The following is a 26,990-nucleotide window of genomic DNA, read 5'->3' as shown; positions in this document are numbered from 1 at the left end:
TGATTGGGATTGCATTGAATGTGTAGATAGCTTTGGGTAGTATTGACATTTTGACAATATTTATTCTTCCAATCCATGAGCAGGGAATGTCTTTCCATTTCTTTATATCTTCTTCAATTACCTGCATAAGCTTTCTATAGTTTTCAGCATACAGATCTTTTACATCTTTGGTTAGATTTATTCCTAGGTATTTTATGCTTCTTGGTGCAATTGTGAATGGGATCAGTTTCTTCATTTGTCTTTCTGTTGCTTCATTGTTAGTGTATAAGAATGCAACTGATTTCTGCACATTGATTTTGTATCCTGCAACTTTGCTGAATTCATGTATCAGTTCTAGCAGACTTTTGGTGGAGTCTATCGGATTTTCCATGTATAATATCATGTCATCTGCAAAAAGTGAAAGCTTGACTTCATCTTTGCCAATTTTGATGCCTTTGATTTCCTTTTGTTGTCTGATTGCTGATGCTAGAACTTCCAGCACTATATTAAACAGCAGCGGTGACAGTGGGCATCCCTGTCGTGTTCCTGATCTCAGGGAAAAAGCTCTCAGTTTTTCCCCGTTGAGGATGATGTTAGCTGTGGGCTTTTCATAAATGGCCTTTATGATCTTTAAGTATGTTCCTTCTATCCCGACTTTCTCAAGGGTTTTTATTAAGAAAGGGTGCTGGATTTTGTCAAAGGCCTTTTCTGCATCGATTGACAGGATCATATGGTTCTTCTCTTTTTTTTTGTTAATGTGATGTATCACGTTGATCGATTTGCGAATGTTGAACCAGCCCTGCATCCCAGGAATGAATCCCACTTGATCATGGTGAATAATTCTTTTTATATGCTGTTGAATTCGATTTGCTAGTATCTTATTGAGAATTTTTGCATCCATATTCATCAGGGATATTGGCCTGTAGTTCTCTTTTTTTACTGGGTCTCTGTCTGGTTTAGGAATCAAAGTAATACTGGCTTCATAGAATGAGTCTGGAAGTTTTCCTTCCCTTTCTATTTCTTGGAATAGCTTGAGAAGGATAGGTATTATCTCTGCTTTAAATGTCTGGTAGAACTCCCCTGGGAAGCCATGTGGTCCTGGACTCTTATTTGTTGGGAGATTTTTGATAACCGATTCAATTTCTTCGCTGGTTATGGGTCTGTTCAAGCTTTCTATTTCCTCCTGATTGAGTTTTGGAAGAGTGTGGGTGTTTAGAAATTTGTCCATTTCTTCCAGGTTGTCCAATTTGCTGGCATATAATTTTTCATAGTATTCCCTGATAATTGTTTGTATCTCTGAGGGATTGGTTGTAATCATTCCATTTTCATTCATGATTTTATCTATTTGGGTCATCTCCCTTTTCTTTTTGAGAAGCCTGGCTAGAGGTTTGTCAATTTTGTTTATTTTTTCAAAAAACCAACTCTTGGTTTCGTTGATCTGCTCTACAGTTTTTTTAGATTCTATATTGTTTATTTCTGCTCTGATCTTTATTATTTCTCTTCTTCTGCTGGGTTTAGGCTGCCTTTGCTGTTCTGCTTCTATTTCCTTTAGGTGTGCTGTTAGATTTTGTATTTGGGATTTTTCTTGTTTCTTGAGATAGGCCTGGATTGCAATGTATTTTCCTCTCAGGACTGCCTTCGCTGCATCCCAAAGCGTTTGGATTGTTGTATTTTCATTTTCGTTTGTTTCCATATATGTTTTAATTTCTTCTCTAATTGCCTGGTTGACCCACTCATTCGTTAGTAGGGTGTTCTTTAACCTCCATGCTTTTGGAGGTTTTCCAGACTTTTTCCTGTGGTTGATTTCAAGCTTCATGGCATTGTGGTCTGAAAGTATGCATGGTATAATTTCAATTCTTGTAAACTTATGAAGGGCTGTTTTGTGACCCAGTATATGATCTATCTTGGAGAATGTTCCATGTGCACTCGAGAAGAAAGTATATTCTGTTGCTTTGGGATGCAGAGTTCTAAATATATCTGTCAAGTCCATCTGATCCAATGTGTCATTCAGGGCCCTTGTTTCTTTATTGACTGTGTGTCTAGATGATCTATCCATTTCTGTAAGTGGGGTGTTAAAGTCCCCTGCAATGACCACATTCTTATCAATAAGGTTGCTTATGTTTATGAGTAATTGTTTTATATATCTGGGGGCTCGGGTATTTGGCGCATAGACATTTATAATAGTTAGCTCTTCCTGGTGGATAGACCCTGTGATTATTATATAATGCCCTTCTTCATCTCTTGTTACAGCCTTTAATTTAAAGTCTAGTTTGTCTGATATAAGTATGGCTACTCCAGCTTTCTTTTGGCTTCCAGGAGCATGATAAATAGTTCTCCATCCCCTCACTCTCAATCTAAAGGTGTCCTCAGATCTAAAATGAGTCTCTTGTAGACAGCAAATAGATGGGTCTTGTTTTTTTATCCATTCTGATACCCTATGTCTTTTGGTTGGCGCATTTAATCCATTTACATTCAGTGTGATTATAGAAAGATATGGGTTTAGAGTCATTGTGATGTCTGTATGTTTTATGCTTGTAGTGATGTCTCTGGTACTTTGTCTCACAGGATCCCCCTTAGGATCTCTTGTAGGGCTGGTTTCGTGGTGACAAATTCCTTCAGTTTTTGTTTGTTTGGGAAGACCTTTATCTCTCCTTCTATTCTAAATGACAGACTTGCTGGATAAAGGATTCTCGGCTGCATATTTTTTCTGTTTAGCACACTGTAGATATCGTGCCAAGCCTTTCTGGCCTGCCAAGTTTCAAAGGAGAGATCAGTCACGAGTCTTATAGGTCTCCCTTTATATGTGAGGGCATGTTTATCCCTTGCTGCTTTCAGAATTTTCTCTTTATCCTTGTATTTTGCCAGTTTCACTATGATATGTCGTGCAGAAGATCGATTCAAGTTACGTCTGAAGGGAGTTCTCTGTGCCTCTTGGATTTCAATGCCTTTTTCCTTCCCCAGTTCAGGGAAGTTCTCAGCTATAATTTGTTCAAGTACCCCTTCAGCACCCTTCCCTCTCTCTTCCTCCTCTGGGATACCAATTATGCGTATATTATTTTTTTTTAGTGTATCACTTAGTTCTCTAATTTTCCCCTCATACTCCTGGATTTTTTTATCTCTCTTTCTTTCAGCTTCCTCTTTCTCCATAACTTTATCTTCTAGTTCACCTATTCTCTCCTCTGCCTCTTCAAGCCGAGCCATCGTGGATTCCATTTTGTTTTGCAATTCGTTTAAAGCGTTTTTCAACTCCTCGTGACTGTTCCTTAGTCCCTCGATCTTTGTGGCAAGAGATTCTCTGCTGTCCTGTATACTGTTTTCAAGCCCAGCGATTAATTTTATGACTATTATTCTAAATTCACTTTCTGTTATATTATTTAAATCCTTTTTGATCAGTTCATTAGCTGTTGTTATTTCCTGGAGATTCTTCTGAGGGGAATTCTTCCGTTTGGTCATTTTGGAGAGTCCCTGGCGTGGTGAGGACCTGCAGTGCACTTCCCCTGTGCTGTGGTGTATAACTGGAGTTAGTGGGCGGGGCCGCAGTCCGACCCGATGTCTGCCCCCAGCCCACTGCTGGGGCCACAGTCAGACTGGTGTGTGCCTTCTCTTCCCCTCTCCTAGGGGCGGGATTCACTGTGGGGTGGCGTGTCCCGTCTGGGCTACTTGCACACTGCCAGGCTTGTGTTGCTGGGGATCTGGCGTATTAGCTGGGGTGAGTAGGCAAGGTGCACGGGGGCTGGAGGGGCAGGCTTAGCTCGCTTCTCCTTAGGTGATCCACTTCAGGAGGAGCCCTGTGGCAGCGGGAGGGAGTCAGATCCGCTGCCGGAGGTTTGGCTCCTCAGAAGCACAGAGTTGGGTGTTTGCGTGGAGCGAGCAAGTTCTCTGGCAGGAACTGGTTCCCTTTGGGATTTTGGCTGGGGGATGGGCGGGGGAGGTGGCGCTGGCGCCTTTGTTCCCCGCCAAGCTGAGCTCTGCCGTCCGGGGGCTCAGCAGCTCTCCCTCCCTTTGTCCTCCAGCCTTCCCGCTTTCCGAGCAGAGCTGTTAACTTATGACCTCCCAGACGCTAAGTCGCGCTTGCTGTCGGAACACAGTCTGTCCGGCCCCTCCGCTTTTGCCAGCCAGACTCAGGGGCTCTGCTTGGCCGGCGAGCCGCCCCTCCGCCCGGGCTCCCTCCCGCCAGTCCGTGGAGCGCGCACCGCCTCGCCGCCCTTCCTACCCTCTTCCGTGGGCCTCTGGTCTGCGCTTGACTCCGGAGACTCCCTTCTGCTAATCCTTTGGCGGTTTTCTGGGTTCTTTAGGCAGGTGTAGGTGGAATCTAAGTGATCGGCAGGACGCGCTGTGAGCCCCGCGTCCTCCTACGCCGCCATCTTCCTGAGCTGTGCAGAAGCTTTTTATTTTGATGAAGTCCCAATAGTTAACTTTTGCTTAACCTCAGGAGACATATCTAGAAGGAAGTTTCTATAGCTGATGTCAAAGAGGGTACTGCCTGTGTTCTCCTGTAGGATTTTTATGGCTTTAGGTCTCACATTTAGATCTTTAATCTATTTTGAGTTTATTTGTGTGTACGGTGTATGAAAGTGGTTCAGTTTCATCCTTCTGCATGTTGCTGTCCAGTGTTCCCAACATCATTTGTTGAAGAGACTATCTTTTTTCCATTGCATATTCTTTCTTGCTTTGTCAAAAATGATTGACCATATAGTTGGGAGTGCATTTCTGAGTTTTCTGTTCTGTTCTATTGATCCATGTGTTTGTTTTTGTGTCAGTACCATGCCGTCTTGATGACTACAGCTTTGTAATATAACTTGAAATCTGGAATTGTGATGCCTTCAGCTTTGCTTTTCTTTTTCAAGATTGCTTTGTCCTTTTGGGGTCTTTTGTAGTTCCGTATAAATTTTAGGATTGTTTTTTCTAGCTTTTTGAAAAATTCTGGTGTTATTTTGATAGGGATTGCATGGAATGTGTAGATTGCTTTGGGTAGTATAGACATTTTAACAATATTTGTTCATTCAATCCATAAGCATGGAATGTTTTTCCATTTTTTTGTATCTTCTTAAATTTCTTTCCTATGTATTCTACTTTCAGAGTACATATCTTTTACCTCTTTTATTAGGTTTATTCCTAGGTATTTTATGTTTTTTGATGCAATTGTAAATGGGATCAAAACTTTGATTTCTCTTTCTGATGCTTCAGTTTTTATACATTGATTTTATATCCTGTGACTTTCCTGAAATCATGGATCAGTTCTAGTAATTTTTTTAGTAGAGGCTTTCGGGTTTTCCCTGTAAAGTATCATGTAATTTTCAGAGAGTGAAAGTTTGACTTCTTTCTTGCCGATTTGGATGACTTTTGTTTCTTTCTGTTGTTGATTGCTGAGGCTAAGACTTACACTACTGTGTTGAACAACACTGTGAGAATGGATATCCCTGTCGTGTTCCTGATCTTTGGGGGAAAGCTCTCAGTTTTTCCCCACTGAGGATGATATTAGCTAAAGGTCTTTCATATATGGCTTTTATGATGTTAAGGTATGTTCCTTCTATCCCTACTTTCTTGAGGGTTTTATCAAGAAAGGGTGCTGTATTTTGTCAATGTTTTCTTCTGAATCTATTGAAAGGATCATATGGTTCTTATCCCTTCTTTTATTAATGTGATACATCATGTTAATTGATTTGTGGATATTGAACCACCCCTGCATCCCAGGAATAAATACCACTTGATCATGGTGAATAGTTCTTTTAATGTACTGTTAGATTCTATTTGCTAATATCTTGTTGAGAATTTTTGCGTCCATGTCATTAAGGATATTGGTCTCTAATTTCCTTTTTAGTGGGGTCTTTGTCTGGTTTTGGAATCAAGGTAATGCTGGCCTCATAGAATGGATATGGAAATTTTCCTTCCATTTCTATTTTTTGGAAGTTTCAAAAGAATAGATGTTGTTTTTCTTTCAAGATGGCAGAGCAGCATAGAAATTCTCAGCTTGTCTCATTCCTGAAATGCAGCTAGATCAGCACCAAACCGTTTTGCATACCTAGGAAATTGGTCTGAGGATTAACACAACAATTTGCATAACTTGAGCCACAGAACTCTGCAGGTATGCGGTGCAGAGAGGTAAACTAGGGGAGAGAAAAGCTGCAGAAGGTAGGGAGCTGTTTTTGCAGAGAGAGGACAGAGAAAATTGGGGAGAAGGTGGTGCGCAGAAGAGTGCAGGAAAAGCGCTCTCCCTGAAAGTAGCTGGAGAGAAAGAGAAAGAATGGAAACTCTCACAAGGGACTGAACAAGAAATCTGTACCTCAAAACCAATGACGGGGAGAAAGAAGAAGGTTTCAATGCCATTAGTATTCTACAAACTGTGGAGTGTAGAGTCAGAAATTCCAGAGCTTAATATCTGGCCATGCTCTGGTGAGGAAGCAGGGTGATTCCCAATGAGTGGGCAATGGGGTCCAAGGGGTCTGTGGGCCACACAGGGAGAAGCGGTTCCCCTGCTTGGAGGGCGTTTGGTAGTGCCATACAGCCTCCCCACAGGTAAATGTCCTAGTGGACCCCAGAGAATAGCCACATTTGCTGGTATTGGGACAAGGATACCAGAATGCAGTGAAACCTGACTCTCGCTGTGTGTTGTGATTTGCCATAATCTCTGAACCTTTGCTGCTGTGTGATCGAACAATTGTTATCTGGGGCAAGCCAGCACCTGGCCATAATCTTTGGACTTCTGCCACAGCACAGGCCCACAAATGTTTTCTAGGGCAAGCTGACATTCAGCCATTGCTCAGCGAGACCCTCCTCCGGAGTGTTAGAGCGGATCCACACCACAGGGTTCTCTGAAGTGAGGGGCTTGGAAGCACAGCCCCACCTGAGATAAAACTGTGGGGGAGGTACCACCTGGCAGGCTGATGGCTTGGACACAGACAAGGTAGAAGTGGGGGAATGGATAAAAGCCTGAGACAAAGGAGGGGTGCTTGATTGTGGGTCGGTGAGAGTGCAAAGTTCCTGTATCAGAGCTGGGTGAAGCCATTTCCACCTCTCCGGCACAAGGGCATGCACGCCACAGATTCACCCCAATAAGCTAAGCAGCGCCACCTAGTGGAGAATGGAGCTGTTACACCAAGTCATGCCCAACTGCGCCTTCCAAGCACATCCCCTAGAAGAGCACAAGTCTCTCCACCTGCTTGGTGTACAGACTATGGAGGACTTCATAGTTTGAGTTCTAGGGGAAACTGGATGTAACTTAATTCGGGTTTCATTATGTTTGCTGATTCATCTATTTTTCTTCTTCTTTGTTTAAATTGTTTTATTTTTTCTCCTTTCTTGTCTTTTTCTTGGATACAGAAAGAAAATTTTATTTTTATTTTCTGTATGAAAACATTTTAAAAAATTCTTTTTACTGTTTTTTTACTTTTTCATAATTTTTAAATTCTATTTAACTTTCTTCATTTCATTTTATTATATTTAATTATATACATTTTTTTAATTTTTAAATTTTTTCTTACTTTTTTTTCTTTTCTAATCTTTCAATTTGCTTCTCTATTCTGTAAAGCTTCTTTCAACAACCAGACCAAAACATACTTAGGATATAGCTTTCTTTATTTGAGTTTTTCTGTGTTTTTAATTTTTTAAATTTAAATTTAAATTTTATTAATTCACTTTCTTCCTCCAAAACGACAAAATGAAGGAATTCACCCCAAAACAAAGAATAGGAATAAATGACAGCCAGTGGCTTAATCAACACAGATATAAGCAAGATGTCTGAACTAGAATTTAGAACCATGATAATAAGAATACTAGCTGGGGTTAAAACAAGCATAGAATCCCTTTCTGTGGAGATAAAAGAAGTAAAATCTAGTCAGGACGAAATTAAAATTGCTATAACCGAGATGCAATCTCAAATGGATGCCATGGCAGCAAGGATGGATGAAGCAGAGCAGCAACTCAGTGATATAGAAGACAAAATTGTGGAGAATAATGAAGCAGGAAAAAAAGGGAAACTAAGGGAAAAGAGCACGATACAAGAATTAGAGATATCAGTGACTTATTAAAAAGGAATAACATAAGAATCATAGGAGTCCCAGAAGATGAAGAGAGAGAAAAAAGGGTAGAAGGTTTATGTGAGCAAATTATAGCAGAAAACTTTCCTAATCTGGGGAAAGACACAGATATCAAAATCCAAGAAGCACAGAGAACTCCCATTAGATTCAACAAAAACTTAACACCAAGGCATATCATAGTCAAATTCACAAAATACACAGACAAGGAAAGAATTATGAAAGCAGCAAGGGGAAAAAGTCCTTAACCTATAAGGGAAGACAGATCAGGTTCACAGCAGACCTATTCACAGACACTTGGCAGGCCAGAAAAGAGTAGCAAGATATATTCAATGTGCTGAATCAGAAAAACTATGTGGTCAAGAATTCTTTATCCAGCAAGGTAGTCATTCAAAATAGGAGTGATAAAGAGTTTCCCAAACAAAAACTCAAGGATTTTGTGACCACTAAACAGCCCTGCAAGAAATTTTAAGGGGATATCTCTGAGTGGAGAAAAGATGAAACAAACAAAAAAAAAGACCAAAAGCAACAAAGACTAGAAAGGACCTGAGAACATCACCAGAAACTCCAACTCTACAGGCAACACAATAGCACTAAATTCATATCTTTCAGTACTCACCTAAGCTCAATGGATTAAACACTCCAATCAAATGACATAGGGTATCAGAATGGATAAGAAAATGAGACCCATCTATATGCTGCTTACAAGAGACCCATTTACACCCTAAAGATACATTCAGATTGAAAATAAGGGTATGGAGAACCATCTATCATGCTAATGCTCACCAAAAGAAAGCTGGAGTAGCCATACTTGTATCAGACAAACTGGATTTTAAAATAAAGATGGTAACAAGAGATGAAGAAGGGTGTTATATCATAATTAATGCATCTATCCACCAAGAAGATCTAACAATTGTAAACATTTATACCCCTAACATGTGGGAACCCAAATTTATAAATCAGTTAATCACAAACAAACTCATTGATAATAAAACCATAATGGTAGGGGACTTCAATGCCCCACTTACAACAATGGACAGATGATCTAAACAGAAAACCAACAAGGAAACAATGGCTTTTAATGACATATTGGACCTGATGGACTTAATAGATATATTCAGGACAATTCACTTAAAGCAGGAGAATACACATTCTTTTTGAGTGCACATGGAACATTCTCCAGAATAGATCACATACCAGGACACAAATCAGCTCTCAAAAAGTACAAAACGATCAAGATCATACCTTGCATATTTTCAGACCACAACACTATAAAACGCGAAGTCAACCACAAGAAAAAATTTGGAAAGACCACAAATACATGCTATAGTGATTGGATGCATGTTTATCTTCTATTTATATTCCTTAGTTTACAGATATCCGTCTGTTATATTACATAATTAGTAGGTATATGAAATGCAACTAAATCCTTTCGGGATTTAACTTTTACAAATTTTTTTTTTCTTTTCCCAGCAAACCTCCTGTGGTCTTTAACTCGATTAAGACTAATGCATTTTTAAAAAAGGTTTGTTTATTCATTTTGAGAGAGACAGTGCAAGCAGATGAGGGGCAGAGAGGGAATGAGAGAATCCCAAGCAGTCTCCATGCTGCCAGCATGGAGCCGACACTGGGCTCAAACTGAACCCATGTGGGGCTTGAACTCATGAACCATGAGATCATGACCTGAGACAAAACCAAAATTCTGAAGCTCAACCAACTGAGCTACCCAGGTGCCCCAGGTCTAATGCCTTTTTTGATTAAACTAAGTGTCACAATGTCTCACTGACCAGGGTTCCTAACACAGAGCTAAGATTCTTACCCTCTGTGTTCTCATGGTACCCGAGGGTGTATTTATATGATGTTAATTGTATTTATTTCTTTACTTGACTGCGTGATATTTTATTCTGAGCTGCCCAAGAGTAGCTTTTTAGGTAATTCAAAGAGATCTTCAGTGACTTGTAGTATAATCAACAAATGAATGAATGAGTGAATAATTAGCATGGTATTGCCAGAATAATGATCCTTGTAAAGTACCCCTAACTAATCCCCTTGAAAGATGGTAGAATTTAATTTTCATATATGTACAATGTATATTTTTATTCACTACTACAGATAAAGAAAGAGGCATAAAATGGTCAAGGCAAACTTGACAGTCATTTCCAATTTTATTTTCCTGGGGTTTACTCCTTACCCCAAAGTTGAGGTCATCATATTTGTGCTGTGCTTGCTGATGTACCTGATCACCCTGCTGGGTAATATCATTCTGATCTCCATCACCATCCTGGATTCCCACCTACACAAACCCATGTACTTCTTCCTCAGCAACCTCTCCTTTTTAGACATCTGGTACACCTCTTCTGCTCTCACTCCAATGCTGACAAACTTTGTTTCAGGGAAAAACACCATCTCATTCTCAGGATGTGCCACTCAGATGTACTTTTCTCTTGCCATGGGCTCCACTGAGTGTGTGCTCCTGTCCACGATGGCGTATGACCGGTATGTGGCCATCTGCAACCCTCTGAGATACCCCATCATCATGAACAAGAGGGCTTGTGTGCAGATTGCCGCTGGCTCCTGGATGACAGGCTGCCTCACCGCCCTGGTGGAAACAGTATCTGTGCTGCAGCTGTCTCTCTGTGGAAGTAGCATCATCAATCACTTCACTTGTGAAATTCTGGCTGTCTTGAAACTAGTTTGTGTGGATACTTCCAGGGTACAGTTAATCATGCTGGTGATCAGCGTACTTCTTCTTCCTATGCCGATGCTCCTCATTTGTGTCTCTTACGCATTCATTCTCTCCAACATCCTGAGAATCAGCTCAGTGGATGGTGGAAGCAAAGCCTTTTCAACATGCGCAGCCCACCTGATTGTGGTGGTTTTGTTCTATGGGACAGCTCTCTCCATGTACCTGAAGCCCTCCGCTGTAGATTCACAGGAAATAGACAAATTTATGGCTTTGGTATATGCCGGATTAACCCCCATGTTGAATCCTATCATTTATAGTTTACGGAACAAAGAGGTAAAAGCAGCTGTGAAAAAATTGCTGATTAGGAACCCTCTGTGTGCTTTTTTAATCCCCCATAGCAAATCATAACATTAATCTAAGGGGTGTATTGATGTGGTCAATACACACCAGAAAACTGGGATAATAGGGGAAGACGCTCATTTTAAAGATTTCCTAAGTTCCCTCCTTGACTGACTGCTGAAACTCTAAGGTAATATAGACATATCTTACATAAGCATATCTGAAATCTTACATAAATAGACTTTTGATGACAAACTTCAATTTTATTTTGGGTTATAGAGTATAAGTATAGCTTTAAACATTAAGCTAGTGTATTGTTAGTATTCAAAATTATGTGCATGTAATATACAAATGTAATAACTATAGTAGACTTTTTAGATAATTTATTATTAACCTTTGTTTTAGGCTGAATTGTGTCCCTGCAAAACTTATGTTGAAGCTCTAACCCACCAGTACTTCAGAATGTATTTACATTTGGAGATAAGGCCTTTAAAGTGGGATTAAGTTAAAATGAGGCTATCAGTGTGGGCCCTCATACAATTGGACTTATGTCATTATAAGAAAAAATTTAAGAAATTTAGACACACATGGGTACTCGAGGATTTCTCACACACAGGGGAAAAGACCTAGCAAGAAAATGGCTATCTGCAAGCCAGGGAGAGGCTTCAGAAGAAATCAAATCTGCCAACACTTTAATCTTGGTCTATCCTCCAGAACTATGAGAAAGTCAATTTCTGTTGTTCAGGCAATCCAATCTGCTATTTTGTTATGGTAGTATGAGGAAACCACTACAACCTCTTTTCAGCATTGCTAAATTTAATGGGAGTAATTGCATATTCTACAAAGTATAACTGTGTTTTACATGTGTGGAAATATTTGTGGATGCTGATAGATGTGTGTGATGTGAATGTCTATGTACAAATGGAGAAGGCCTGCACAAATATATACTGAATAGAGATGGGGTAGAGGGATGCTAGTCTGCAAAAATATCAGAGAGTTTAGCCGTTTGTTGTTGGTCTTCGAGTGCTGACATTAATTTCGTAAATTCAAAGAAGCTGCAGGATGTTTCAGTGAAACTACAAGCACCCTTCCCTTTTTTATTGTGCTTTCCCCTGACACCTAGATGCTTAGATCCAAGGGTATAAATGAAGCTATAAGCATTTAGAAACAAAATACATGATATATTTATATTATAAAATATACAGTATCCCAAACCCACTAAAATGGTGAGAAATGCTGAAATATATGACATATCTTATTGTATAAGCCATAATATACAAAGAACTTAAAAATGTACACTCGTCAGTATTTGTAACATTTGTATGTCCTTTCTGGACTAGATGACTAAATGTGAAGTCAGTGTGCAAAACTTATTTGCTCTTTATCATGAAGTTGTCACAAGAGTCAATAAAATTGTGATGGCTTGGATCCAGAAGGCAATGGTATGGAGAAGATAGGATGAATATGGGAATTACCAGGTTGTAGGGCTGGATTTGATTTCTCAGATATGAATAAACTGTCATCAAAGATGATTGGTCCATTGGTGTAAGTAAAGAACTCTGATGCAGTCGTTGATTGGATGACACGAGTAGCGTAAGGATGATGACTTCACAAAGATAGGGATGGGATGTAAGTCGGTTGACTGGTTGGCTGTGCACTGATGGTTAGACTTACAGGAGAAGACAGATTTGTGAAATCTAGGCAAAAAATTAGGTCTAAAGCTATATATATGTTGCGAAATCTTTTGCAAAGAGATGTAAATTGAGTACTAGGTGTGGATGATGTTTTCTAGGGTAATTTAGGGCAATTATGTATACAATTTTGGTTATGTTTTCCTGTTATTGGTCAGAACTGTGGTAAAGGTGAAAGAATAGTACACATGGGATCTAGAGTAAATTATCCAAAGTATACAGAAATGCTGATTCAAAGGGGCACATACACCCCAGTGTTTATAGCAGCACTATCAACAATAGCTAAATTATTGAAAGAGCCCAAATATCCATTGACTGATGAATGGGTAAAAAGAAAATGGTATGTATATACAATGGAATATTACTTGGTGATCAGAAAGAATGATATCTTGACATTTGTGAAATGGATGCAACTGGTGTGTATTATGCTAAGCAAAGTAAGTCACGCAGAGAAATACAAATATCATATGATTTCACTCATACGTGTAATTTAAGAAACAAAACAGATAATGGGGCCCAGGGTGGCTTGGTCGGTTGGGCGTCCGACTTCTCCTCGGGTCATGATCTTGTGGTTTGTGAGTTCAAGCCCTGTGTCAGGCTCTGTGTTGACAGCTCAGAGCCTGGAGCCTGCTTCAGAGTCTGTGTCTCCTCCTCTCTCTGCCCCTTCCATGCTCTTGCTGTGTCTTACTCTGTCTCTCAATGATGAATAAACGTTAAAAAAAAAAAAAGAAACAAAAGAGATGAACATAAAGGAAGGGAAGCAAAAATAAGATAAAAACAGAGAGGTAGGCAAACCATGAGAGACTCTTAAATACAGAGAACAAACTGAGGGTTGCTGGGAGGGAGGTGGGGGGGATGGGCTAAATGGGTGATGGACATTAAGGCAGACACTTCTTGGGATGAGTGTTACATATGACTGTTATGTGTAAATGATAAATCACTAAATTCTACCCCTGAAGCCAATACTACACTATATGTTAAATAACCTGAATTTAAATTAAATAAAAAGAATTACAATTTTTTGGGGTGTCTATGTAAGCTTAGTGATCTTAGGCAATTTCTTTTTTTTTAATGTTTATTTATTTATTTTGAGAGAGATAGTGTGTGAACACGCACATAACCAGGGGGATGGTAGAGAGAGAGGGAGAAAAAGAGAATCCCAAGCAGGCTTCATGCTGACTATCCCCTGCAATGCAATGCATGGCTCTATCCCATGAACCATGAGATCATGACCTGAGCTGAAATCAAGAGTAGGACTTTTAACCAACTGAGCCACCCAGGCACCCCAATCTTAAGCAATTTCTTAAACATCCTAATCCAATTTCTTTGTCTATAAAATGGGAAGTTTATTTAATCTATCAATATATTTATAATAATTATTTAAAATTATTTACAAGTTAGCAAATATGCTAATTCCAAAAGACCACCTGTGAATTAGCTAGGATGATAGGGGTATCATTTTGACAGAGTCAGATTTTGATCTTTTTTTTTTTTTTCTTGCTAGACTCTAGTTTCAGTTAGTTTGAATTTGCCTGTGATTTCAGGGTGCCTGTGTGGCTCAGTCAGTTAAGCATCCCACTTCGGCTTAGGTCATGATCTCTGGTTTGTGAGTTCGAGCCCGTGTTAGGTTCTATGCTGACAGCTCAGAGCCTGGAGCCTGCTTTAGATTCTGTGTCTCCCTTTCGCTCTGTCCCTCCCCTACTGACAGTCTCTCTCCCTCTCTCTTTTTCTGTCTCTCTCCCTCAGATAAATAAAAATTAAAAAATATTTGAATCTACCTATGATTTCAATGTATTGAGAAACATCTATGAGTGTGTTACAAGTCTAGCCTATCACTCTGGTAGTGTTTAGGGATATAAGCATAAAATACCCCAAGTTATCTCTTTCTCTCTCTGTCTCTTCCTCTTTCTCTGACAGTCTGAGCTGAGTCATTCCATATATGGGTGTCCTTTTGATTCTACTGGGTTCTGACTACCTGAACTGGGCCTCCCTTTCATGTTGACCTTTTACTTATTCCATCAGGCCCCAAACATCCTGCTGGGCAGAACAAGCAGGGATTCCTTTCTGAACTCTATTGGGTTGTTGAAACCTTTGCTGGGTGGCCCTTGAGCAGAGCCACTGTCCTCATCCAGCTCAGGCTGTGGGACTGTACCAGGCAACTCACCTGTATTACATACAAATAGATGTTAGGTAATCACATAAAAAATAAAAGTACAATTATTATTTGCTAGCAATTTCAAGGGCATTTCTTTGAAAGGAAATATTTAAAATAAGATTATTGCTTTTGATAGAGTGCAATTCTCAGTATTCCTTAAGAAGTGTTTATACAATTGATAGATATTTTTTTCAGCAGTTGCTCATTACAGAATAAGTATACACTGATAGGACTTTTGCCTTACCCAGACCAAATGACTTCTTTTTTAATGTTTATTTATTTTTGAGAGAGAGAGAGAGAGACAGAGTGTGAGCAGGGGAGGGGCAGAGAGAGAGGGAGACACAGAATCCGAAGCAGGCTCCAGGCTCTGAGCTGTCAGCACAGAGCCCAGCGCAAGGCTTGAACCCAGGAGCTGTGAGATCATGACCTGAGCCGAAGTTGGACACCCAACCAACTGAGCCACCCAGGCACCCCACAAATGACCTCTTGAGTATATTTATCTTTCTTTTATCTTCCCTTACATTTCTGTACATTTAATATTAGCTGATATTTTATCCATAACTTTTTGATGTGTTATTTAGTCAATGAAATAATACATAAATTCAAGTTCTCTTATATCCCTGTATTAAATCAAGTACTTAGACTATATTTTACTATTATTTCAAAATGTTAAATAAGTAATTAGTTACTGCCTACTGTTTAACTTTATTTGACATTAGACTTCATACAGAGAACAGTGAGTTCTGCCATTGGGTGGAATTCAGAAATGAACAAATGATTATAGTATAAAAGGAAAATAGCCATAACAGATAAAGTTCAGGACAGCATAAAGGAGGGAATAAGTAAGCGGGCAAACTTTGGAAGGATTTGTAGAAGATCTCACACTTGAATTGTGCTTAATAAGATTGCTAGGCTGTTACCATAGAAAGAGAAATGTGAGGATGGAGATGCGGTGGCATATGCTGTTGTCTTTAGGTGTAAAGAACATGATATAATTGGAGAAGTAATAGTGAATGTAGCACAGCTTGTTCAAACATGGGAGAAACATGAGGAGGGAAAGAAGGGGAAATATGTACCTGAAAAATTAGGTTGGAGTCAGGTCAAGTCCTTGGGTAAAATAAAAAGCAGTAACAAACAAACAGACAAACAAACACAAAAATTCGAGTAGTTCTCTCAAAAGGGAACTGAAAAATACATATTTTACTTGTTCAGCAGACATACATGCAGATGGTCCATACATTAAAATGGTTTGACATAGGATATTTCAACTTCATGATGATGTGAAAGTGATATGCATTCAGTAGAAACCACACTTTAAAATTTAAATTGTGGTCTTTTCCTGGGCTAGTAACATGTGGTATGATATTCTTGTTGCGCTAGGCAGTGGCAGTGGCCCCAGCTTCCAGTCTGAGCCACATGATCACAAGAATAAACAACTGATACACTCAACTGTTTCATACCCATACAACCATTCTGTTTTTCAATTTCAGTACAGTGCTCAATACGTTATAGGAAATATTCAACACTCTATTGCAAATAGGCTTTGTATGAGATGGTTTTGACCAACTATAGGCTAATGTAAGCATTTGCACATTTTCAAGGTAAGCTATGATGTTCAGTAGATTAGGTGTATTAAAGGCATTTTTGACTAATGATATTTTCAAATTTTGATGGGTTTATCAGGACATAACTCCATCAGTTGAAGAGAATCTGTACTGGATTTTCCTGGAAACATTTAATTACATCTTTTTTCTTATTCCTTAAATTTTACTCTTAGTACTTATACTAGTTGTGTCTACATTTTTGTAACAGTCATTTTCATAAAAAGGGAAAGCTAGATAATTATCTTGAAATTTCTTTCCAACTCTTAAATTCTGTGATCCTACATACAATCTTTATTTCTTTTGCTATGTTTTAAATAAAAGCCTTTTCCTCAAATATATGAGTTTATTTGGTGCATGAACTCGAAGATGTAAGTTTTTCATCCTTTTCTCCAGAACCAGTGTCTACTCATCAATTTTCTCAAAGCTCCAAGCACCTCTGTGTTCCTCAGGCTATAGATGATAGGATTGAGCATGGGAGTGACTACTCCATAGAACAGAGCAATCAATTTGTCAATAGCAGAGTCTTTGGACTTTGGCTTCATATATATGGAGAGGAGTGTCCCATAAAACATGGTCACTACTGTTAAGTGGGCTGAACAGGTAGAAAAAGCTTTTTTTCTTCCTTCTGCTGAATTCATTTTTAGTACAGTAGATAGGATGAAAATGTAGGAGATGCAAATTAACAATAATGGAATATACAAAAATATTACATTGCCCAACATTATAGCAATCTCATTCAAGGAAATATCTGCACAAGCCAGCTTGACAAAAGCCATTATTTCACAAACAAAGTGGTTAATGACATTTTTTCCACAAAAGGGCAACCGTATTGCAAGTATAGTTTTTATCAGTGAATTGAGAAAGCCCATTCCCCAGGAGAGGGCTGCCATCTGAATACAAAGTGCCTTGCTCATGATGATGGGGTATCTCAGAGGGTTACAGATGGCCACGTAACGGTCATATGCCATCACCGCTAAGAGCACGCATTCTGTGCATGCCATAGTGTAGGAGACAGACATCTGAACAACACATCTAAGGAAGGAGATGGTTTTTTTCTGTGATAGGAAGTGAATCAACACTGAGGGGGTAAAGGAGGACGTGTAACAAATGTCTAGGAGGGAAAGATTACCAAGGAAGAAGTACATGGGCGTATGGAGGCGGGAATCCAGGAGAATTAGTATGATCAAGGTGCTGTTCCCCAGCAGGATCACCAGGTACATCATCAAGCACATGACAAAAAGGAGTTTTTCCACTTTGGGGTACTCAGAAAGTCCCTGCAGAATGAACTCAATCTCTGTCCAGTTCGTCCTGTCCATTTTATTTTTCTATACCTGGAGTAATCCAGAAGAGAAAACTGCATGTGAGCATAACGCGTCAGTGCATATTACCATGTGCAGTGAGAGATCACTGGGCGAGGGGCACCAAGTGTGTGCCCACAATAGCTGGAGTGGTGCTAAGAGCTCTGAGGTTAGCTGTTTGAATTTCTCTTCTGGCTCTTAAGGGAAGGGATTGAAGATGTGTAATAATTACATCGACCAGCTCTTTAAAAATATAGGCTCTTGTATTCCATTTCCTGAGATAGTGATACACAGTTCTGAGGCAGGAAAGAACTATTTGCATCTTAACAAACATCTATTATTTCCTATTCTTTGGACCCACAGCCTACACTTTGAATATCATCATTTTGGAGAGAGTATGCTTCATCTGTTATAAATAACTATGTATTTGATTTTATTTCATGGAAGTCATAAACAATATAATTAGTTAAGGGTTTTATAATTTACTAATATATTCACACATATTACTCATTTTATCATCACTATAATTCTCTGAGGAAAGTGAAATTCATAGAGGTAAAATGTATATAAAAACAGAGTGTGATCCACTATTCCAATTTATTTTCTAACTGTATAGCACCTGCCAGTTTAAAAAAAACATTTTTTAATGTTTATTTTTGAGAGAGAGAGGGAGAGCGCATGCACATGAGTTGGGGAGGGTCAGAGAAACAGAGGGAGACACAGAATGTGAATCAGGCTTCAGGCTCTGAGCTGTCAGTACAGAGCCCGACGCGGGGCTTGAACTCTCAAACCGTGAGATCATGACCTGAGCTGAAGTCAGACGCTTAACTGACTGAGCCACCCAGGCACCCCAACACCTGCCAGTTTTACTGATTTTATTTTATCTATATATTAAAATTTTTTTTAATGTTTATTTTTGAGAGAAAGAGAGAGAGAGAGAGAGAGAGAGAGAGAGAGAGAGAGAGAATGGGGGAGGGGCAGAAAGGGAGGGAGACACAGAATCTGAAACAGTCTTCAGGCTCTGAGCTGTCAACACAGAACCCGACATGGGGCTGGATCCCACGAACTGTGAGATCATGACTGAGCTGAAGTCGGGTGCTTAACCAGCTGAACCACCCAGGCACCCTGTATTTTTATTTTTTTTAATGTTTATTTTTGAGAGAGAGCACTAGTGGAGGAGGGGCAGAAGGGGAAGGAAACAGGATCCAAAGTGGGCTCAGGGGTGACAGCAGAAAGCCAGATTTGGGGCTCAAACAAGTTGCCAAGATCCTTACCTGAGCTGAAGTCAGAAGTTTATCCAATTGAGCTATCCAGGTGCCCCTCACCTGCCTTTTTTATTTTATTTAAAAAAAATTTTTTTTAACGTTTTATTTATTTTTGAGACAGAGAGAGACAGAGCATGAACGGGGCAGGGGCAGAGAGAGAGGGAGACACAGAATCAGAAGCAGGCTCCAGGCTCTGAGCCATCAGGCCAGAGCCCGACACGGGGCTCGAACTCACGGACCGCAAGATCGTGACCTGAGCTGAAGTTGGACGCTTAACCGACTGAACCACCCAGGCGCCCCTCACCTGCCTTTTTTAAACAACATGCTCTTGCCCTCTCAGAATTATGTGAATTATCTAAGGAGTGGGAATCAGACATCTTTCTAGATAATGTTCTCCAGATGATTCTAATGTGCCTTGTGAAAAAAAACCACCTGTCTAGTCAAGTGCCTCCAAATTTTAGTACACACACAATTCGGATAGGAGAATCTTTGTAAAGGATTCTGAATCAGTGGGTCTGAATTGGATTATAAGATCTGAATTTATTAACATGTTTCCAGATGCTGTTTATGTCTGCAGAACTCACATGAATAGCAAGGCCTTTTAGACCATTTCTCTCCAAAGCTATTGCAGAATGCCACTACTGCTTCCCTTGTATGTAGGACTGTAATCGAATAGTAGACAATGCAAAACTGAACATTCTGTGACACTTGGAGTTGAGACATCTGTGTGAGTGTATTGCACTCAGTTTTGTGTTCTTTAGATTTTAGATATACAAGCAATCAAACTACATACAATAGAGTCTGTTGTTTCTGTCCATATTAAAGTCCTTTCTCTTCCATTTGTTGAATTTGCAATTATGGTGAATATTTTCCAAAAGAGGAATTTGAGGTCAGCTCAAGCATCTGAATTGTGCATCATAGAGCATGGAGCAAATAACTTTAATTTGAAAAAATTTAAAGAGTAGATATTAGTTGCTGACCTTTTTACAGTAAATAAATCAAAGAACATAATTTTGAAAACACTTTTCATTCTCAAGGTATTCTACCTAACTTAAAACAATCCCTAGAGGAAAAAAAATTTGATCCAATCGATAATTTTCTTACTAGTGCTTTTTAAAAAATGTTTATTTATTTTGAGTGAGATGGAGAGGGGGTGTGAGTGAGGTAGGGGCAGAGAGAGAAAGAGAGAATCCGAAGCACCCTTTACACTATTAGCACAGAGCCTGAAGTGGGGCTCCATCTCATGAACCATGACATAATGACCTGAGCCAAAATTAAGAGTCTGAGTCTCGACTGACTGAACCAACAGGTGCCCCTCTAGTTAGTATTTTTAAACAAGGCTATGTGGTGCATCTGAGTGTCCCAGTTAAGCATCCTTCTCTTGGTTTCAGCTCCAGTCATGATCTTACAGTTGGTGGCATCCAGCCCTGTGTCAGCCTTTGTGCTGACATAGAAGAGCCTGCTTGGGATCCTGTCTCTCCCTCTCTGCCCCTTCCCCCACACTCTCTCTCTCTGTCAAATAAACATTGAAAAAATTAAAGAAGGCCCTGTTTCTGATATAGGCTTGGCCATTTCTTTCTGTGATCACCTTTTGCCAACAGGTTATGCTCCTTTCTATGACAACTCCAGTTTACAATGGCAAATCATGTTAATCAGCATAATACAATATTTATACGCCTATTGGCTATGGAAAGAAGGGTTCTCATGCAATTCAAGCTGTACCAGGCTTTGCAGGCATACATTACAAAGAGGGTAGGAAGGGCTGGGTAGGGCAGGATATACTTCTATTTGGTATTAAGTTTGGAATTTTATTGACTGTAGATATATATATCAACCTACTCTGAACCTGAAAATAAAATTTTGATAGAGTCTTTGAAGGAGCATCAGTTGCCTTGGATCTGTTGTTTCAGGGAAAATGTGAATCATGTCAGATTCCCTCTCCTTTCTTTCCTAGGAACATCACCAAGAAGGTGATTCCTATTTGGAAATGACTTGTAGCAAATAATGATGGTGTACATCTGGTATACTGATAGTTCAGAGACAGTTGCTGCAAAAAAAAAAATCACTTGCAAACATTTATAAGAGAAACCACCAGTGTGCTTTAGTGGTTTCAAATGGTGGTGGTGATGGGGGAGGAATAGTGGACAGTGAGAGGAAATTACTTTCATTACTCGTGTAATATTAGTGCAACTTTTAAGAAGCAATGGACAAACACTCTTGTTTAATAGCATTGTGACAAATGATTTCTTCATTTTAGCTTACTTCACTAAAATAGTTTCCTGGGGACAAGAGAATGGAAAATTTTGAGATTCTTGATAGTTTCTAATAAATCACTTTCCATGCAAAATGTATATTGGATAATTCTTTACTAAATCCTTGCCATTATTGGATATTATCTTTTGAAATAGTTTTTCATTTTTAACTCATGGCAGGGGAATTGTTAAATAATCATGGCACACTAATTTGGTGGGCCATTATGCACTTCTTATATGACATTTGTGACAACTTTGTATTAAAACAAAGATGTTTAAATTATATTAGAATGATTAAGTTGGAAACAAACAAAAAAACAGTCATTTTTTTTTCTTTTCTGCAAAACTGAAACCTAAACCAAGATAGCCTAGACAGTGTAGAAAGACTAGAAATACCTAAAACATTAATGGTTACCTAGAGACCTTTCTTCTACTTTTCTGAATTACCCAAAACTTAAAATTGATATTCATAAAGAAAGAATATTATTTAAAAGGAGGAAGTAGAACACAGTATGCTAAAATAATTTAAGTTGTACAGTGATTATCTTAATTTTCTAGAAACTACATACACATTGAGGCTAAGCTGTACTGGTGTGTCCTATCTAGTTATTGGGAGGAACCCAGTATTTCCGATTTCCAGAGAGCATTTATAATCCCTACTCTCAAAAATCTTCCAATAAACAGTGTTTTTTGTTTTTTGGAGGTATGCCAAGATGAGGGACTTGAGTTCTTCACTTAATCATATTTTATCAAAAGAGATTGTGGTCTGTTGATGCCTAGCATGGAGATATCATTTAGAAGACGACATTCCTATTTGTAAAGGATCTGAACACCTGGATCCTAGCCAACCTCTAATCCCCCTCTCCCAACCCCTGGTGTTTTATAAGAATTAACATCTCTGTGGTTCAATGTGCTGGGACTTTATCTGGGCACTGTTTTAGTGTTGTAACAGTCCTAAGGAAGTCTGTGACATTTTATTCAAGCCAGAAGTCAAGCTGTCTAACTTTTTAGAAGGAACTTTCTAACTTTCTATAAATTTTTATTTTGTTTTATTGACTTAGCTACTTGAAGATCTAATAGTTAAAGTACTAAGAGTTTTCACTGAAAAACACATACTATCTGCACTCTAAATTCTCACTAAAGGAAATAATCCTATCATCCTCTCCAGCTCTTCTAAAGATATCAGTTAAGACAATGGATACTGTACAAAAATGAATGGATATCCTGTCTCAATTTATAGATTTTATAGACTCTACTCTTTAATTAATATACCACAAGGAAAGATGTATTATTTTAGCTTACAAAGAGAAGAAAAATTTTCATGTGATGTCCTAGTATGAGGCACTTCATATCATTTTTATCATGTAATCTTCCAAATAAGCCAAATATTATTATGAATTTTACCAATGAGGAAATTACTTTGAAATTTCAAAGGTTAAGTACACTGATCACTATCTTTTTAAAAAGTATTTATTTAAATTCTAGTTAGTTAACTTACAGTGTAATATTAGTTTCAGGTGTACAGTTTAGTGATTCAGTACTTCCATACAACACCTGGTTTTTTATGTCTTATAGTTGGTAAATACCAGAAGTATGATTTAAAAACTTATATTGGGGTGCCTGGGTGGCTCAGTCAGTTAAGCGTCTGACTTCGGCTCAGGTCATGATCTCACGGTTCGTGAGTTCGAGCTCCGCATCAGACTCTGTACTGACAACTCAGAGCCTGGAGCCTGTTTTGGATTCTCTGTCTCCCTCTCTCTCTCTGCCCCTCCCCCACTCATGCTCTGTCTCTCTCTCTCTCTCTCTCTCTCTCAAAAAATAAATAAACGTTACAAATTAAAACCTTATGCTTCCAAAACCCAGTTTTAGTACTATATTTACTTATTGATAACATTTATTCTTATAAAACCACTATTTAATATGATGCACTTAACTTTCAAGCATCCAAATGATAAAAATATACATAAAAATATATTGAAATCTCTGGAAAGCATTGAAGGCATTTATTGTCTTCCACTTATGAAGACACTATCCACAATAATGAAATAAATTGTGAAAAAGGCCAAAAATTCCTTTCAGGTCCAGTGTGGACAATTAAAGTATAGAGTGGTAGAATTGATTTGTTACATATGCGGGAGATTAAAAAAAATAGTATTTCTTCTTTTGCCTTGGACACCTACAGCTCAAATTAACACTTATAATTACTTCAGCACCCTGTTACATATATTTGGTTTCTAATCCTGTTTTTACAATCAACACCTTTAATTACAAGTTTCCTCAAACCCCTACTGAGCACAGTTTATGTGTGATTAATATATAAATTATTATGGACCCTTTCTCTAGATGATTTTTACATAAGATTTATTGAACTTTATACTTGAATACAGTAGCTTTTCACTTATTATTAAGGGTCTATTATTAGACCTGTTTGCATTACGGGCAAATTCCCTTCCTCAGTAGTCTCTTCCATGTAGTAGTTTGGGATCTTTAAAGAAATTTAAATAATATCCTGCTCTTGAAGTTGGTGCTTGGAATTTTGTATTTTTTTCCTTTACACATAAATACATATTTTCAAAATCCCACCAGCTGTGATCACCTCAACAAAAACAAATCTTTATATTTATTGATAGGATGTTTTCCTTTGGAAATGATTTGAGTAAAACTTTTCTCTTTATCTTACCTTCTGTCTGTGTTTTAAAGCCATTCTCACCATTCCATTCTATTAAGTAATAGAAAACATTTCCAGGAATTTGAATTCCATTTGCATTTTTCAGATGAGACCAGAAGATTTTCAATTTGTAAGATGGTTGTTCTTCCTAAAAAGAAATGTGAGGAAGAATTGCTACAACCAGGCAATTGGTTTGAATATGAATTTTCCTAAGAAGGTGTCAAGGAAAGAAAACATATTAAAAATAAGGATCCATGATGCAACTCTGGTTTCCCAGGACTTGTTCTAATGTTGATGCTTACTCGAGAGATTCAGCTTCTCTTGGAATTAATTTAGCACCCATTTTTTTACAAACTTCCTCAATCCCTAAGGTTGTGAATCAGAAACTTAGGATTCTCTAGAGATCAAAATCCCTGACTTCTGCAGATTCTAAAGACCCAATTATCTTCACTTAAAGAGAATCTTCCCCAGCCATACATTTATTGGAGTATTCATTGAGTATGGCTGTCTTTGATGGCTTCTACAGAAGCTGGGATTGGAATCAGAATATGTCCAAAAGGTCGCAGAAGAGTTAAACTTTTCCCAAGAATTTGTTTTTCATTTTGTTACACAAATAATACTAGATCAATCCTAATAGAATCCTAGTCATCCCATCTCTTTGAACTGTTTTTATTTTTATATTTTTATTCTAGACCACACACTATTTTTTCTTTATACCAGTATAATCATAGTATAAATTTGATTAGTATTTGCTACTTTATTGCAATATTTTTGTGATTTTTCACAGTTTTTGTAATATTCCTTTTTAACATGTGAGGAATATTAAGTGGAATTAGTATAATCTAGCCTACAATTTTAATATAATTGGATCTTTTAATTTGTCTCAGTATGAGATTTTGATATAATGACCATTGATATCTATGTATTAGGATAACTAATCTGCTTTTCCTTCTTCTGAAAAGCAGGTGTCACCATGAACACAGCCACTCAGGGACGCACTCCTAGAAGAGTGAATAATCTCCTCACTGTGTGTGCCAGATTTTGTTCAGATTGCTGTTTCTATGCCATCTGTCCCTGGATTGTTTTCTTGCCTTCTCTCCAGGAGCAGTGCAGTACCCTTTGGGCTCTATCCCAGCCAAGTCTGCTGACCTTTAAAACTCTAGGCTTTAGGCCACACTGGTTGCAAGAACTTATTAAATTCAGGCCCTTTGGTTTTCTCAGCCAATGGCTTTGGGGAAACATTCTCCTTGTGTGTTTCCCTGTGTGTTCCTCTCTCTCTTGCATTCCTCCATGATCAAGGCTCCCTCCCCTCTGCAGCATCTCAGATCCTTTTCACCCCAAACCAGCTCTCTCTTCTTCTTACCTTCTTATTCTCTCCTTTTAGTTGTGGAATTTGTTCTGGCAGTCTTTAGGTTGATTCTGGGTTATTTAGGATGATTTGATAGTTATCTAGCTGTGTTTGTGGGATGAGATAGGTCTAGTGTCCTCCTACTATACTGCCATCTTCCTGCCTGCTACCTTTGTAGTTTTCCATACTTTTCTATTTTGATGAGGGGGAATTATGAAATCATCATAGTATATCATTTGATGGACTATTTTACAACTATTAAATAATATTTTTGAAGAATTTGCATTAATGCAAAAATATTTATGTTAACATGGTTATATGAAAGAAAAAAAAAACTAGTTTTCATCATTGTTTGCAAAGCCAAAACCTAACCCAGTGGTGTAAGGTGGTTAGGGTAGAGCCAAGGGCTCGCATCTGTTGCCTTAGGGTTAAATTGCCTATCTCATTTAGATCACCCTTATGCCTTTAATAATGGGGGGAGGGCACCCATAAAGGATTTCATGAGGGCAGAACCCCATCTGCTTCTTCAGCCTCCCACTTGCATCTGTAGTCTGCCTCCCTGTAGGTTCCTTATCTCTCCCTGCCTAATGTTAACACTTTCCCTTTTCATTCATCCCCTGGAATAGGGCTCCTTAACAGCAGTTAGGACAGTGACAATGACCATTCTGGCTTCTTCAAGATGATAAGGGACAGTGTGGGAGTACAGCAGTTAGAGTTGTTCAGCTGAGTGGCCCACGATGTGGTTCTACAGGAAGGCTGGCAGGCATGAGGCAGCACACACATTGGCAGACACAAAGAGAAAAGCACAATGTAAAGATTATACTGACCAACAAGATGGCATCTTAAAGATAATGTCCCCAGTTCCCAAACCAGTCAAACAATCCAGGAGAGACCCTAACTTTGTCCAGTAATGCCCACATGTCATCTATCAGTTATAAAACTCTGTGAGAATTATCAGTTATATTGAAATAACATGTCAGGGAATCTCACATAACCCAGGTGGTGGAGGAGCCATAAGTAATCAATAGTGCATCAACGGTATTCTCCAAGAGTCCGGCCCTAACTTTATTTAAGCATCTAATGCTTGTGTGGTTTTATTTAGGGTTTTGCTGAGTTCAAGCAGACAGTTCGCTTTATTTCGAGGTGTAAAACTTTTTTTTTTTTAAGAGCTGGAAGTCCTATCAGAGAAAGAGTCGAGGCAGCTGTTTACCCTTATTAATTGGCACATTTGTAGGTAAGCTGAACCTTTATTTTATAAAGCAGAACTTTTATTACTTCTTGTGCTTCTTCCATTTTTTTTAGGGGAAGGCCTCTACCCAATTAGTAAAAGTATCAACCCATACCAACAGATGTTGAAATTCCTTTGACCTTGGCATGTGAGTGAAACCTAATTAGCAGTCTTCCCTGAATAGTCTCCAGTCCCTTGATTGGCTGGGCAAACAAGTTTGTGGCTGAAAGGATTATTTCTACACAGGCTGATACTACTTGCTGAACTTTCCTTGACAAATTCTTCCCAGTAAACATATTTTGGGCCATTTGATAAGTTTTATCCCTCCCTAAATTAAAGGCCTGATGCAGTGCTCTACTGATCTTTTAGCTCTGTGAGCTAGGTAATAGTAATTGCCCCTGTTCTGTTTGTAACCATTCCAAGGGCTGGAGACAGTGTCCATGA

General features: G+C 38.7%; 2 protein-coding genes across 2 annotated transcripts; one reads left to right on the top strand and one right to left on the bottom strand.

The window, feature by feature from the left end:
- The first annotated feature begins 9,914 nt into the window (after positions 1 to 9,914).
- On the top strand, positions 9,915 to 11,106 carry LOC109269835 (olfactory receptor 13F1-like). The gene has a single exon (XM_019453918.2). It carries the CDS (start codon positions 10,144 to 10,146, stop codon positions 11,104 to 11,106), a length of 963 nt encoding a protein of 320 aa, XP_019309463.2. The 5' UTR covers positions 9,915 to 10,143.
- Positions 11,107 to 16,864: 5,758 nt separating this feature from the next.
- On the bottom strand, positions 16,865 to 17,818 carry LOC109270037 (olfactory receptor 13C7-like). Its single transcript, XM_019454298.2, has one exon. It carries the CDS (start codon positions 17,801 to 17,803, stop codon positions 16,865 to 16,867), a length of 939 nt encoding a protein of 312 aa, XP_019309843.2. The 5' UTR covers positions 17,804 to 17,818.
- Between the last annotated feature and the right edge of the window lie 9,172 nt (positions 17,819 to 26,990).

Source organism: Panthera pardus, unplaced genomic scaffold (assembly GCF_024362965.1).
Source record: "Panthera pardus isolate Hobbes unplaced genomic scaffold, ASM2436296v1 HiC_scaffold_20, whole genome shotgun sequence".
NCBI lineage: Eukaryota > Metazoa > Chordata > Mammalia > Carnivora > Felidae > Panthera > Panthera pardus.
This window is presented reverse-complemented; position numbering and strand designations above follow the sequence as displayed.

What these genes read in the sequence shown, in the direction of transcription:
- LOC109269835 (XM_019453918.2), top strand. Translation starts at nt 10,144, where the DNA reads ATGGTCAAGGCAAACTTGACAGTCATTTCCAATTTTATTTTCCTGGGG.
- LOC109270037 (XM_019454298.2), bottom strand. Translation starts at nt 17,803, where the DNA reads ATGGACAGGACGAACTGGACAGAGATTGAGTTCATTCTGCAGGGACTT.